Source organism: Falco punctatus, assembly GCF_963210335.1.
Source record: "Falco punctatus genome assembly, chromosome: 6".
Lineage (NCBI taxonomy): Eukaryota > Metazoa > Chordata > Aves > Falconiformes > Falconidae > Falco > Falco punctatus.
Genome location: NC_137585.1, coordinates 33674738 through 33691397, shown reverse-complemented (window position 1 = coordinate 33691397; position 16660 = coordinate 33674738). Strand labels below are relative to the sequence as shown.

Below are 16660 nucleotides of genomic sequence, written 5' to 3'. Positions count from 1 at the left end.
ACACAGCAGTATGTATGTTTTAATGTAGCAGTTTCATATGCAGGAAACATTTGGGGTCAATTTTGAGCTCAGTCAGTAAGACTACATTACAGCTGGGAGGGAACTGGGTTAGTTTCCGTGCACTAAAATTACAGCCAGGGCATTTATAGCCTATGATATCAAAATACAGAACAGTAAGAAAGCATTTTCATTTGGGCAATAATTTTCACTTTTTTTTGAGACCCTGTAGAAGATGGATGTGGATAACGGTTTGTACTGGATGTACATTAGTCTGTAAAAGGTTGATAAACGATTAATAAATATTTTCATAAATGGCTGCTCTGTTGCTACAGAGGCCAACAGGTTGCTCATAACCATCTGGAACCCCTATTTGCTATGCATTTAGTGTGCTTAGAGCTCCTGTTAACCCTTTGATTAATCCCATTTGGTTAGTCCCAGCTGGGTGACAAATACTTTTTTCCCTATTTGTAAAAGGAGAACGGTGATACTTGCCTCCTCTGCAAGGTAACAGAGAGGTCACGTATTTCATTAGCGTTGTCACCCAGGCATAAACTATTAAGAATGTTCTCTGAAGAAAGAATTGGTGCAGTGAGCATAGTCTTTTGGAGACACAGTGTACCTGAACTCTGGCTTCTGGGAGGTTTATCTTTGCTGCCAGTTGATTGCGAATATGGACATCTGGGTAGTGAGTCACTTGGAAAATCTTCTCCAGTTCCTGGAGCTGCTCAGCTGTGAACGTTGTCCGGATTCTCCGTTTCCCTTTCCTCTCAACTGTGCAAACAAGGAAAGGTGTATATCACATTTTATAGGAAAAGGCCACAGGGCCACAAGATGATTCAGAGATCCAGCAATTCCTGTAAATTGCTATGCAGCTGGTCTGGCACCTCCAACACCTTCTAGAGATGTACTTACCATAGGTGACTGTCTCCTGACCCAGCAGTGAATGTGAATGAACTTCTTTATCATTCAAGGAGTGAGTCAGAAGTGCCCATTTGCAGTGCTAATTCCATGGATCCAAAGCTTGTCAATAGCTACAAAACTCAATGTATTTTAACCACGCTAACCCTGCAATGGGTTTGTCATCAAATTCCTGTAGTGTTGGACCAAACTTTGACCCCTTTTTGCCTCTGTCACATGCACACATCTGTTGCTAACTTATAATCCCTTATTAGCTATTTGTGAAGAAACCCTTAATGTAAACGGAATGAAAGAATACATACTCCCTTTTGTCTTTGTGGTGTTTTCATGCCTGTAATAAATCACCATCTTTCTTTCAGCTCATAGATTTTCCATCCCTATCTTTTCCTGTCATACTGGTCTTACTAAGCTTTCCTCAAGCTCTGAGGTATTATTCTATTCCATCATCACTGTATCGGTTTTGATTAATTTTCTCCTCCTGTATGCCAGCAAGATCAGAATACCCAAAATGCGTGAACACTGTGGAGGGAAGTCAACCATTCCAGACTGACTGACCACTGTTCTCTTCCCATACCACTCCTTTGGCAGTATTTACGGAGAGCCAGCAGTTGCACTGCAGTGTGACAGTGGCATTAGAAATATTATCTTACAAAGAAAAGCCATGGTATTCTGATTGCACTGTTGTGGTGTGGGGACTTTTAAACAAGCTTAACCTTAAGAACTGTAAGGTCTTAAACCCATGGAGCAGCATATGGGGGAATTTGTGTGCTGTGAATTCCGAAGGGGACCCTTAGATTGCTGTATGCCTCCACCTACTGTGCTGTGACCACACTAAAGATTTCCCTCAGCATTCCTACAGCTTTGAAAATGCCTTCTTATACCAGGGCATTTTATTTAGATCATGAACTCTGTATGCTGCTTGGTGTAAGTTAGAGTAAGGGCTAGGTCGCTCTGAAATTATGCTGAAGGGCTGGTATCTTGCAAGGAGGAGGAGAAAGGAGCAGCAGAAGTGAGGTCTATGTAGAATGTGGAATTCAGCCTTGTTCCAAGGCTGGAATCCTCTCTGATGCACAAATTGATCTCTTCCAGCTGCTATTGAAAGACCAGTGCAAAAAGCTAGGCTTCAAGTGTTGTGAGTCATGTTTTTTTCTACTGAGCTTGGAAAACTGAAGCCTGATAGGAGCATAAAAATTGTAATATCCCTAGTGACTATGATGAGCTTGCTACTTGATGACCTGAAGTAATTAGCAATGAAACCATGTTGCTTGGCAAAATGACCTTTTTGAGCAACTGCTTTTGGTCTTCCATGCTCTGATGACAACTACCGGTTCATACTATGTAACTAGATGCATACACTTCCTAATGGGAACAGTTAAGCAGAGAAGGTTAGCTTAGTCCCTCAAAGAGACTTTGCACTTTTTTCCCCACCTTTTGTTTGACCGTTAGTATAAAATTTTCCTTTTAGGGGCTAAAGCAGTGAAAAAGGTAACTAAACACCTCAGCCAATATAAATTGGGCTCTGTGCCAACCAGAAAATGATGTTTTTCACTCTCTAATTGAAACTTCATTGTGAGTCTGTTGACACAGAAAATAAGGAATAAAAGATTCTGCCCATTGACTTGGTAGGAAGATGCCTAGGACATGATACCTGGGGACCAGTAACTGAATATATTCCATTATGAATATTTAATCTTTCCTAAACTTTTTGAGTACTTTGAAAGGAAACCGGTCATGCAAGAATAACTGAGGAGCATCATTTATCATAAATGCTGTCAATACTCCCATATCTCAGAAACAGCCTAATAAAGCTGATGTCCAACACAGTTAAATCCATATCATTAGACTTTTCACTGACCTATCAAAGCAGTACTCATTAGACTGCAGCACTGGCTTCAGCCCCAAGAGAAAAATGTTATTTACATTGAATCTTGCTGGCACTGCTGGGGCAGAGATCTGAAATGAGAAATATTTTTTGCATTTATGCTGAGGATAGCAATGAGCACCCTCTCCTAAGAAGCTCTGATTACAAAGTTGCATCTACTTGAACCTTCCCAAAAGATGTCTGGAAAGGGGATTTTTTGCTATATGGATTAAAAGGGAAATGTCCATGCTGACAACATGAATTTCAGGACACTATGTCCCCTGTAGATATAATAGAACTATCAGTTCATAATGGTGTCTCTTATCTGCAAGATTTTCACCTCACGCCTCTCTGTGGGGGTTGGCCCCCATATCCTCCTGGAAGATACTGCAGGCAGCTTAGATTGAGTACCAAGCTGATATTTCGTCAAGCGCCTCACGTTCTGTCATACAGTAATGAATCTCTGTGTTGTATTTGTATCATTACAATGTATGGCATTTATATTTTTCTAGCACAGGGCAATTCGTATAGCAGATCTCAACAAGTGAAGTTTTCCCTGACCTTGTCATGGTCTCAGAAATTTGCGGCCTCCCTGAGATGTCCTGTGTGTCTCCCTGAACACTGAGCTGAGCTTCTGCCTCTATCCAGAGTAGAAGAATGGCTCCACAAACCTGGGAGAAGCTGCAGTCTACCTCCAGCGTTTCCAGAGTGGAACAAGAGATCCAAGCTCAAAGTGTGACCTCCTCCTTGTTCCTGTTATCCCAGCTGTACATAAATATCTAGGATGCTGGCAGGGTTCTTGTCCTGACAGGTTTTGTATGCTCAGGCAGTCCATGTACCTTCCAGCAATAAGAAAGCCTTCAGGAGAAAGAGAACAAACCTGCAGTCTCCTGGAAGATTTCTGAATTAGCAAAAAAGCCCCAATGTACTTTTTAAAAAAAACCAAAAAAACCAGGTAAACTTTTGTATTCCATCAGAATACATATAATGATCTAGTCCAGTATAATCCCTTCTGTCTCATGCATTAACCAGACTCTGCAGAATCGGGATGACTGAACTGGGTCCATAATGGCATTGAAAATGTTAAAGACCAGCTGTATCAGACCTCATAGCAGCAGGCACCATGCAAACAGCCACCATTAGTTCTTGCCTGTAAGCACATATGATGACAGCTATCATATTCTTTTTGTAATGGGGAACCAAAGCTAAGGCAAGACTTTTAGTGCCCAAACCAGAGGCTGCTAGCTGAGCTAGAAAGGAGTGATTTACATGATTAGAACATGCTAGCTGCATGAGTTCTCCACAAAGTATGTTCATGCATACCAGAGACAGAGATGATAGTGTGGACATCTATCCTTGGCTACCAACTTAAGAAATTGTGGGTGGTGGCAGGATAATTGGTACAGAGTTCATTGGATTAATCAATTTAGACTCCAGAAATCAGCTATTACAAGCAATGCAATACCATCTCTACAGGGCCAAGGTATGGAACAAACTCGGTAGTAAAGATCACGAGTCTAGAACGAGCTGTGAAGTCTACTTTAAAAAGAATATACGAGAATGAGAAGACAAAGGCTGTGCATAGCTAGTGTAACTTTGGGAAGACACTTTTAGCTGAGATGGAACATTTTGTGGTGCCTGAGAGCTGGATCCATTGCCTTGAACTACACAGTATTTTAAACTGGGATGGAGATGGGATGGGGAATGGATCTGCAAGATAATCTCTTACTGTACTGTTCCACTGGTAGCTAAGAAGCGCCCAGGACTAGAGAGCATGGCTTCAGAGAGAATAGGCTTGTGAGATTCTGTTGTCTCATATCAGCTTCTTTGGTGTGAAAATGACCCAGATAACTTGCTGATAGGCAGAAGAAACTCCCTATCAGTTCACTCTTACATCCTACACATTTTTCCTTCTTGAAAAGTGAACTGTTTTGCAGACAACTCTTATGTAAGGGAAGGGTTTACACAGTGCTCAGAAGTGTCAATCCTACTGAACCCAGATTTTTCAAAGCTGAATCTCGTCAGATTAAACAAAATACAATACCTTGAGATCAGCTATGGGCCAGTGGAGACTGAAGAACAGGCTTTGATTTCAACTGGAAATGAAATGGCATTGCTATAAAAATTGACTCCTGTGAACTAATCAAGGCTTTTGTCAGTAGAAATCTAGAAAAGTGCATTTTTTTCTATAAGTAATCTGCAATACTATTTTTCTTTTAAAACAAAAAAAACCTATAAAAAAGTACAAAAAATCTGGGACTGTGTTAACATTTTCTCTTGCAAGATGAAACTTTCTCTGACTGTAGTTTTGATACTCCCCTTTGCCTTGGGACTTTAGCTTAGAGATCCCATAGCAAACAACAGCATTCAGAATTACAGTCTAATAAAGAATGTGGGTGGAAGATATAAGACTAGAAAGTGTTGGAAGTGTAACATTGGCTTTATGAACGTGGCTCTAGAGTCTCTGGGGAAATAAGGCTCTGCCTGAGTTTCCTGAGCTATTTTCTATGTAAAAGCTGCGGATATTCAAGTGTACTTTTATGCTCTGTGAAAGTCATTTGCAGGTTAGCTGGCTGCTGAAACCAAGCCTGAAAATACCAGGCAGCTAAATATGTCAGCATTTGCAGATGCTTACAGATACAGCTGTCTATACATTACCTTACTGTTGACATTGGAAGAGGCAGATTCTCCATGCTGATAAAGCAGTATAGCTCCTTTAAATTTAGTAACAGGCTCCATTTGTCCTCTGCAGATCTGGCTTTACTACTAGGTTGGACTTGGAGCAAGTTGAAACATTTGAACTTTGTAGAAATACAGATTCTTCTTGAAGGTGCCAGTGAAAGGACGAGATCAAAGGGGACAGGTTGCAACAAGGGAATTCTGATTACATAATAGGAAAAAGTGTTTTCACCATGAAGGTAGTCTGACATGGGCCTGGAGAGGTTGCGAAGTCTCAGTCCTCGCACATATTCTAAACCTGACTGGACAAAAGGCTAAGCAACCTGATTTAAGCAGGCCCTGCTTAGAGTTGGGGCTGGACAAGGTGGTCTCCAGAGGTCCTTCCCAACTTACTTTATCATGTGATCTCTGACCTCCAAGTATCTACATGGACTGAAGCCCCCCCATCTCTCCTTTCCTAAAAAGTAAGGGAATTTAAGGCTTTAATACTACACACAGCTCAAGGAGTCTGATAGCTTATTCACGAAGTTTTAGCTTAGCATATTCCAGCTTATTTCCACTAACCAGTATAGCACAGTTACAAGATATTAGTGGCACAAACAAATCAATACCAAAGACTACTGCTTGCACCTGACTTTCGTAGATGTGCAGCTGCCAATGCCATACCGGGGCAGATTTATTCTGGGCTATAGTCCGTAGCAGGCAAATAGCCTACGGTACACCTTGCACTGCTGTTTCTCAGCTGTCCTGCATACTGAACCAGCTAGATAAATGCTACCTCAGTGAGACCTCTGCAATTGCACCTCCCACTTGTGCTTAGTTCATTAGCAGCCTAAGACTGTATAAAGCCTAGCTGGGGTCATTACAAGGGTGCATACACTAGAGGCATGAGGAACTGAAAACCCAAGAGAAGGGCTTGAAGTCAGTGCTGGGACGTATTTGCTTTGAAGTATGTAATCTAGGTAGATGAAAATTGGTGGGATCAGTTTATCTTGCTGCAATCCTCTTTGTCGTTTCTGGACAGGCACCCTCTCATGGTATGCGATAACCAGATCCAAAGATTTTGCTTCTTTGTTGACAAGAAGAGAGAAAGCAGTTACATAAGCAAGTGGCTTTATCTACATATCCTCAGAAATATGTTTTTCTCTATGTAACAAAGTTGACTGTATCATTTTTTTCTCAGAAAGAAACTCAGGAGCATTGAAAAAGAGCCTCATTATATCTGGTTAAGTTCTGTTTTTCTCTTTTAGCCTCTTTAAAATAAGTTCTGCTCTCTCTTCTTTTTAATTCAGCCAATTACAGATATGTGGGTCTCCCAGCTGGTTCCTTCTAGTGGCTTTTCTGAACGTTGCTCTTTTGTGAGGTGACATTCTGGTCATGGCAGCCAAGCCCACAGCAAAAAAAAACCCACAACCAACAACTGCAGCTCTATCAAAGAGTTATTGCAGAGTGCTGATGGCACCAGGACAAAACGTGCTTGTCTGTGTACAGAGATATGCCTGTGGCAGTCCCTCTCCTAGTTAAAGAGGTGGCTCATGGCTTTCAAAAGAGCTTGCACTGCAATATTTAGGTGGGAGTATGGCAGTGTGGCTAATCTTTATTGAAGTGTTTTTTCAGCCTTCATTAAGAAGGACTGGTGTAGCTAGTGAGACTGATCCTAATTGGATAGGTACAATGTGCTCTGGATACAGCCTCCTGCTAGTAAAATGCAGCATTTAGCATCCAGCTGCTGGCTGTTCAGGCATTGCTGAAGTTAAGAGAGAGCAGCATGACTTGAACTTTTAAAGGCTTGACTTCCTCCCTTAGTCCACAATTCCTTGATGGAGAGTTGCTTTCACCCTGGCACGGAGTACAGTGCCTAATTACCTGACAGCAAGGCTGAAATGCAGAGAGGTTCAGACTTTAGGTGGTGTGAACAGGAATGCTAAAAATACCAGGCTAGAAACCTGTTTAAGCAAGCTGTACAGTGGTGGCCAGGGGAGTTTCTTAGTCTGCTTGTCAGAGGAGTTGGCAAGGAGTAAATTGTATGTATGAAACCACTCATGTGGACAGTTCATTGCGGAGGATGGTGCTCACCATCAGCCTGAGCCCCTCATGATTTAACCCTTCCCATCTGCCAGCAAAATTATGATCGTGTTTACAAATGCTGCTGCCCTGAAATGGTGTTGTGTATAACTCTGGCACAGCCAGTGGTCAGTGAAGTATCTGGAGGAAGAAGCATGCAGGCCATGGTTTGAGGGACCCCAACTGACAGGTGTGTGAGTTAATTTCCATCGCCTGGTATCAGTTTTGTATCCAGACCTGCACCTTCATGAACTCCTTCAGGTCAAGGTGGATTTGGGGTAGGTATGTGTGCAGTTTCCCTGTTCAGCTAAATCTCAAGTTTGAAATGTACTTTCTGTGAATGTTCAACTGTTGTCAACTTTCACCTTAAAAGCAGTGGCCACCCTAATACAATAATGGTTCTTACCAGGGAAAACAGGTTCCCTACCACTCTAGTTGACTCTGTAGTCAGCCTCCTTTGTCAGAAGCTGGCCATCTGCCCATGGACAAAACTGAGCTCATTGCAGTTTGCACAGACAGCCTGTTTTCTACTTTATTGCTAGTCTTTGTGGTTATTTGTACCTGCAAACCTCTAGACATCAATCAGGCATGCTTGTTTACTTCCCTGCCTCAGAGTCTGCACTCTCTCCTAGAAAGCATAATTCCATCATTATTTTAGTACGTAGTCTCTGCTGTTTCCCATTTCAGCATAAAACACTTGCTAATACAATAGGTAAAAGGCCTGCCCTCAATTTCAAAGAACAGTAATTAAAAGTACCAAATCCTGGAGATTTAATGAAAAGTTCTCAGACAATTTAAGAAAAGCCAATAAGTGCTTGTAATACCTTTGAAATAAACTTATCAAGATGTGCCATCAACTCTGCAAGTAGTCACATTACGCAGATTTGACTAACAGGAACAAATTAACCTCCGAGTCCTGTGTAAGGTACCCTTTGGATCCAAAATTCCCAGGAAAGAAGGAGCTGCTTGGGGAAAGCATTGAATGCTAACATTTACTTTAACTAAAAAATCCCCAAAACCCCAAAACCATGAAGAAACAACACAAACAGAATTTATGATAGTCCCCCAACTGCTGACAGCTTTGCTTTCTTCAGTACTTGTATCAGTGAGAATTCTGTGTGAACAGAGTCTGAAGGGTAGGAATAAAGGATTCAGGTTTCATGCCTTTCATTTAATATCCAGGGTATGATTATAAACAGTCAGTCTTCAAATAGGGAGAAAAACAAAGAACCAGCCTTCAACAATGCCTCAGGTAAACTCACCAAAACAAGGTCAATGGTCTCCTGCATTTGCAAATGTATATAGGGATACTGCACTTCACAGACACAGGGCTGCAGGGGCTACTCACACTGATAAACAGAAGACTGGTAAGAAAGTTAATGGCAGCCAAATTATATATATAGGCATCTATTTTTTTCCTTCTGCTTTCCCTTTTCATTTAGAATTGCTTCCTTTTGTTTGGCAGGACAATGGGATGCTTGTGCCCTTTCTCACAGTCCCATTGGTGTGTTCTGGGCAGCCGATATTTATCTGGGATTGTGATTATACAGTGCTTCATTGTCTCTTGGGTGTTTTATAAATGCATTAAGATAAGTCACCATATTGGGGAGAAGACTGTTCTGTGAGAGATAAACCATGCTGCTTCACAGGGGTACATGGATTTGACCATATTGTCTACAAATGAACAGTACAAATGAATTTATGGCTTCAGAGAAAACATAAACGCTAAGCTAAAGATGCCTGCAACTGGCATCGGTACAGAGGGACATGACTTACACTGGAAGGTCTCCAGAACTGAGATAACCTCTACATTTCCTGTTGTCTTTATGATAATTCCCACCAGAATTTGTCAATAAGCTTTGGGATCAAAGATGCTATCGTAATAATAAAACAATTAGATTAATAAAAAGATGCCTGAGCTCCCAGTCAGCAATGTGCAGATAATTTTTGCTATGGAAGCGTTTGGATGATGTTGCCTCATTATGGCAGCTTCCTCTACAGTGAATAATGAAGACATGAGCTGCAGGAAATAACGTAGTCCAGTTTTTCCCATGGCCTGAAACTCCCTGTTTCTGGTGGGATTAGGAGTCAGCTCCATTTATTGAAGCCCGATTTACCTTGTACTTGAATTATTACCCAGAGAAGAAATCCCGTAAGACCAGGCATCTGCCAGTGTCTTAAGGTGATGCTGCTATCTGGCTTCACCAAGACACTAACTGCTCCCTTGCTGGAGCAGAGGACAGGACAGCACACTCATCATTGCCTTTGGATGTAAATAGTTACAGTGCACACACAAATGTATACAATCAGACCCAGCATATGTCAAAGATGTTACAAAACAATTGCCCAAGAGCATCTGAACTAAGCTGGGATCTTGTGTGTGGCAGTCTCCAGGCATGGGGCAGGCAGGCATGGGGGCACATAATCCTCTCAGGCTCCTGCTCGGCTGTCATCAACTGGTCAAGTCCCAAGGGTGTCACACAGAGCAGAGAGAAGGAATTAAAAAGGAAATTGGAGCTCAGGATTTAACATGGGCATTTATGTGAACATGTTTCTGTGATGCTGACCGACAGCCACAAGAGTTTGCCCTGCTTGGTCTTAAGTTTTGAAGACGCTGGAAGCAACTGTGGTTGCACATAGCAAAACAGCAATTAATCATTTCACAGAGAGCTGGCCTAAACACAGTCTGTACCTACAGCTCCAAAGTCAGTCCTCTTTCAGAATGGTCTCCTTCTAAAGTGGGTTTTATCGGTACTGCTTCCCAAGAACCAGGTTTTCCATAAAAGTTCCACTGAGCTTTTTGAGCAGAAGGCCACAGGTGAAATCACCCAACATTCAGAATGAAGGCTTCCAAATTCAAATGGTGGCTTTGCAAAACTAAATGCCAGCTGTCAGCATGTCTCTAGGATATGAGGGCTTTTCTCTTTTTTCGCTTACAATGCAGCCTCTAAGTTCAAAGTGCTAGAGGCATTGCTTCCTGTAAATGGTTTCTGATAAGGGCATAAATCGCTTTAGTTTAAATGACACCGCCTTTCTAAACCACTTAGTTGCAGAAAACATTTTGTGGGAAAAGCAAACTTTTAGGAACACTGCAGTGTTACAGGCTTTCCTGGAAATATGCTCCAAATTCACACTCAGGGTCACAGTCAGGGTGTTCTTGCTATCTCAGAGCACCTGCCCATGAAGGGCATATTGTCACAGCCTCCTCTTCATCCTTCTCCTCCTATCCAAAAAAACATCAGACAAACCCCAGCCCTCCCACCTCCAAGGTGATTGCATAGCACGCTTGATTTCTTCTGCTCCCTGACAACTATGCAGATGTGAGTGCTTAGTCAGAGCCTAGTGCCCTTCCTCACAAATATGCCGGTGTTTTATAGATAGAGAGGCAGCCTGTGAGAAAGAGGTGGGGGTACACCCAGCCAAGAACTTTGGATACTGTTCACATCAGACAGCACTGCCGTGGCTGAGGTTGGTGGCATTCCCCTGGGTCTTTGTAGGCATCCTCGGTGTGGATGCGAGGGAAGTCCTGGGGACACCCATGGCATATGCTATAGGCATTTGGCACTGCCTGGGGGTGCCTTGTTAGGACCCATAACTGCCCTATATCTACCATGCCAAAAACATGTCTGAAGCACTGCAGAGTCAATAGGCATGGAAACAGAAGTGAAATTGCTATCAGCTCGAGGTGTAAGGATTACAGGCTGCTTCCAGGGATGGTGCAGTCTACCTCTCCTGCAGGTGCTGCTGCTGACCTCATCTGGGAAAGGTGACTCCAGCCACAGCCAGAGGCAGAGAAAAGAGAGCAGCCAGCTCTTTCCCCCTAATGTAAAGTAGAGGAAAGAGGATGAAGCTTATGATGCTCAAAAGGATTTTAAACCCAGGCCTCCAGGTCCCTGCTAAGAATGACACAGTGCACGAACAGGATCCGAAATCAATGTTTGTGCACCACAGGGAAAATGCCAATCCAGTGCTTTGGGATCCTCCCCCCTCCCTCAGCCAGTTTCTATCAAAGGCTCAGCAACTACAGGAACCAGTAGCCTAGAAAATGGCAGATCATTAAACCTCTGCTTGCTTTCAAAACCCCACTGCCACCAGTGAACAGAGGAATTTTGTTTAAAATGCCTTTACAATATAAGTTGTTATTGAAAAGGCCAGTTCAGTTTAGCTCAGTTTTGCGCAGATAATTACATGCTGTCCTCTCTGCTTTGTTGATGGGGCTGGTGCCAGTCACTGCACTGGTCAATGAGGCTAAGTGCTGAGTGGGGACAGCCACCTCCCTCCTCTGTCACCCTGGGAAAGCCACCTCCCAGCTCTGGTGTGATCCCTGTGGCTGAGGACTCTCTCCCCGCATTAAATACACTCCTTTTTAGCACTCACAGGCAACTTCGAGTGCCAGATACATACAGCCCTGGCTCTTCTGCAAGGACGCAACATTATTTTGCCCTACTGCCATCACCTGGTGCAACTTAACAGGGCAGAGGTAGGCTAAATACCTGGTTATCTTAACAAGGTTTCTCTCCGTATGAAGAGAGACGCTGTCTTGTGCAGTTGGAGGAGGTGACAGCACCTTGTCACAAGACTCGTGTACCATAGCAGCAGCAGCAGGAACAAGGCTTTTCTTTCAAATGTATTTCACAGAAAGAAATGTTTCCTCTGCCAGCTTGCAGAGTATGAGCCAAGGAAGATGTGCAGATCTCAGTGAAGCCAGCTGAGAAACCCTGCATCTGCATCTGCGGTCATACGAGCCCATTAGCACTTAACTGAATTTTTTTTTTTTTTTTTTTTCTTTCAGAAAGGAATGAGTAATAACAAACCATGCAGGAAACACCTTACTGCTGCTACTGAGAACCTGTTCCCTGGGGTGTAGTACAATCATCCGTATTAACCTTTCCTAAAACTCAAAGAACTTAAAGCAGTTTCTGTCACATGCTACAAATAAATTGCAGTCTGTCTGTTAGGAACTTGGCTTTTTCAGGTACCATGTATCCCACCTAGCTTAAAGTCTCTGTGCAACATATTGGCAAAGTATATTTGTGTTGTCCTTTGCTTTGGTGAAAGAGATAAGACTTCTGTTTACCAGTGCTCACAAGCAACAAAACTAGCAGACCTACCAACATGGGCCAGGCTTGAAAATTGTGCCTGACACATCCTGCATGCCAGACCTATTCCACATCGACAGTTTGCCTGCGCACATGCTGGTGACCTTTTCATCACCTGTACAGTGGGTCCAAGGTGTACAGAACACATCGAGCTGATTCGGCGTGTTCAGCCGCCTCACTCCTCCTGTTGCGCAGCACCCATGTACCAGGAAACGGGCGCTGCACAGCCTGGCTGTGGAACCTGGTGATTCGGTAGATTGCCACCCCAAGTAGGAGGGTAATAAACACCCAAAGCAGTCCCTGTCACTAAATTTGGTAGGGTTGGCAGGCCTGAGCTAAATCTTTATTTCAAAGTGTGGGTCTCCATGTTTTTGATGGGGAGACTGAAGAACCATCCCTGTAACTCCGCCAGGAGCTTAGCAGTAGAAATATCTCTGGCGTCTGTTGCTAGGTGTTGCCATGTACATCATTGTAAGGTAACAGCTGTGTTTTTGGGTACTCTGGGAGAAAGTTTGGATATAGAGGCACTCACCGTGAAGTGGATGCTCTGCTGGGAAATCACATAGCTGATCTTCCTCTTCCTCATGTTTTCTTTTGCCTTGCAGGTGTTCCTGTCCTGTGTCCTCGCCCAGGAGGGAGGCTGGGCTGTCAGTAGGTCTCCTGCAGTGAGCTGCCTGCACTCTCTTTGCCCTGGACATGGGTGTAGCACATGTGGCACGGAGAAGCACTTTAGCTGAAGGTAAGTCACAGTCTAACTGACTCCAGCTGCTGGAATCTGTGAAGGACACAGCACAAGAGTTGTGATGTGCTTTTTGAATAAAGCAACTGTCATTCAGTGCACTTTCCAGTTTCTGTGAAAAAAAAAAAAAGAAGTGTAGGTATGGTCTAGATACCTTACCTTTCAAACCTGATCATATTTAGAATGGCCTTTATCATTCTGTGCTGTGCATCAGTGCCAAGATGACCCCAGGTTGCAAAGGGCATGATCCTGGTGAATTTAACCCCAAAATCTAGCCTGTTCTCTGCTTCTTTCCACCTTAAAACTTCTAATGGTCCTTGTGGGAGATTTTCGAAAAAGGACTGTAGAAGTAAGGAGGCACAACGAAATGATAAAGAAAGCTCAGCTTCCCTGTCAGTATCCAAATCAGTGGCTGCCTTTTCTGAAGAAGTCAGAAGTACAGTACATGTGGAGCTGCTCTGAAAATCTGCCAGCAAGATTGCCGTGGAATTTGCTGGATGCCAAATGCTTTTAAAAACCTGGTCCTTTCTTAAATGTCTCCATAGGTACCTCTACCCTATAGGAAGATGGGCCAAAGAAGAGGCCAAAGGTCAGTGTCTTCCCTGGTTCAGGTCCATTTGTCCTTTCTTCTACATCTGGGCTGCCTGTTGCACAGGTTTAGGCATTGGATTATTCTAAAGGCAGCCTTTGCCCAGGCTGTCAGCATTTACCATCTACCTTTGTAACAGGTGACACCGGTGATATCTAGGAAGGTACTGACAGCCAACTCATCTTCATGAAATCACCTGCACACTCTTGTTGACAGGACAAACATAAGAGAAGTGCATATTGGCCCATTTTCATGAAGTGCAGCCATAAAGTTAGTTTAGATTTGAGCATGGGTGCTATAATCAATCTCAGCAGGAGCTGAAGCTAATCTCAGCAGTAACCAGTGGTGACATGTCCTAGGACACCTGACCCTGACTAGCGATGAAATTGGTCACAGAAGCCACAATTTTTCTTCTGACATAGTATTGCCTTATTACTCTCATTGTCACCTCTGTGTGTAGCAGGGGCACTGCAAAGACCTTTCAGGTTAGTTTTCAGCCCTCAGGAATGCATTATGAGTCCTTACTCTTCCTGATAAATGTAAGCGGCCCTTGCAAAGCTATGGACTGAAACATAACATGCTGGGAAGCCTCGTGATTCAAGGCAGTGGGCTGCCCGTGGCTGTTAGCATCCCAACAGAGGTATGCCAAATACTCCCATTCTCTTATCTGCTCTTTTCTACATTAAAGCCTCACCATAAACACCGATTCTGAGGGCTATATGCGCTGCCTTTGGTAGATGCAATCAAGGCTCAGGCTTGACTCTTCGGACAAGATAACTGGATCTGTGCTGCTTTAATGGCAAACCTAGAATTTGTTCTAGTTTTCCTCCATGTCTGGATTTCTTTGCTTAGAAAGGCAGAGTAAAAGGCAACACTTAAGCATAATGGATCCACTGGGGAATTCAGATTCCATGGTTATTGTGACCCTGAAGCGAATGTGACAGCACAGGTTTGTCTGCTATTACCACCCAAGAACATTAAAATCTTAACGGAATAATGGACTGCACTCCTAAGCAGTCACCCACATCTAGGCTTCGGGGTCTGCAGCACCTGTGGCTGGTCCCCTCTCTCCTCTCATATCTAAATACCAGCAAGTGTGAACTCCAACAGGTTATGCTGGAAGAAACTAAATTTTTTGAATATATATTTTACTTCTGGTACAGTATCTAGCATTGGCAAAGCCTCTACTTTTTTAGACTTGTCAGACTTTTGTTTTCTGAACAAATAACAAGTTCTGTTTGTAACCAGCCTTGAAGCAATGACAGTTATAACATCTGGAGACAAAGTGCCCAATTCTGGCCTCAGTAAAAGCCCACACAATAGGAATTTTACAGAGGACTGACACTGACATGAAGAAAATACAGTTACAAGAGCTCTGGAAATTAGCCAAAGCCTTATGCCAATAAAGGATGATTGTTCAAATGTTGACTTTTCAAATTATCACCAATCTTTGGGTAAACTCCTAAACACAATTGCATGTCTCCAGCCGTGCTGACCTTAAAAACCTGGTACGGGGACTACCTCTGTGTTTGAGGCATATTGTGCAAAATGGGACTCATTTAATTCCTTTAAGATCAACTAGGTTTGAGTTTTCTGGTGAGAAAACAGGGAGGTTTTGAACAGTATTTGTGGGATAAAGGAGAAGGATAAACCTGGGATCGGTCACTAGCATGGGGCTTCAGTTAGATGATTTGCTCAAGAACTCACAGGCTATCAGTGTTGGCATAGGTTCTTAGCCCCGGATTTTTATCTCAGTCCCCTGTCTCTAAATTAAGGACAAGTCGCACTTCCTTGCTAGATCTGTTGTGAAAATTAGTATGTTACGGAATTGATGGTGCTTATACCCTACAGTAATGAAGAATATACGGGTTCCCAAGCAAGGTGCTCTTATGGGCAGTGATTAAAGCATTCTAAGAATAACACTGGCATTTTCTAAATCATAGAGGACACGTCTTCATCCTTCTTACACAACTTTCCTCCCCAAAATTTTTCTCTGAGATGCTCACATACCTCAGGAATGAACACAACTTATGGATGAGCGTGGACAGAATAACTGTACACTAAAGAAGAGAAAACAGGCAGGGAATGGAAGACTGTCCCAGGCAGATGGGAAAATAGAAATATCTCTGTGAAATGGTAAAAAGGAGTGGGAGGATCTGTTGTTTGAGGTCAAAGAAGCAAACAACAGTGGCATGAAGCTTAAAGAGAGGCTGGAAAAATCAAGGAAGTTTTCTGGAGGATCAGATTGAAAGTAGGTGATACTGAGTTTAAAGCACATATCTGAAAGTTAGGATTCCCAAGGTCTAGTCCTGTTTTCATTACAACCTTCTCTGGTCCTTGTTGTCCTGAACAAGCAAGGAGACCGCAGTGGTAACTCTTCAGGCCAGCCAGTATTTTTTGGTGCTTATTCATGTGACTCCAGCAGAGATCTCTGAAAAATATCTACAAATTGTCATGGGGTAAAATTTCCTCCAGGGAATGCAGGTTTGGGTTTTTTGAGGGGTTTTTGTGTTGTTTTTTTCCCCCAGGGATGGCAATGACATTTCAGCCTGGCACAAAGTGAGGTATTTCTTACTGTCATGCAAAGAAATGACTTTTACTTGTGGCTCAAAATTGTCTTTTTGGCTTGACTTTCAATTACATAGGAAAGGATGGGAAATTTCAGGCAAGATAGATAGTAAAATAAATTTCTTTTTAGAAGTAGGAGGCTA

General features: G+C 43.0%; 1 protein-coding gene across 1 annotated transcript in view; it reads right to left on the bottom strand.

Moving 5' to 3' along the window:
* Positions 1-16660, bottom strand: part of ISX (intestine specific homeobox) — a 37355-nt gene that overhangs the window by 15328 nt on the left and 5367 nt on the right. The window contains exons 2-3 of the mRNA XM_080393322.1: positions 13154-13396; positions 620-771 (exon numbers count right to left, since the gene is read on the bottom strand). Coding sequence (XP_080249448.1) covers positions 620-771; positions 13154-13396 — 395 coding nt within the window. The remainder of the gene's footprint in view (positions 1-619; positions 772-13153; positions 13397-16660) is intronic.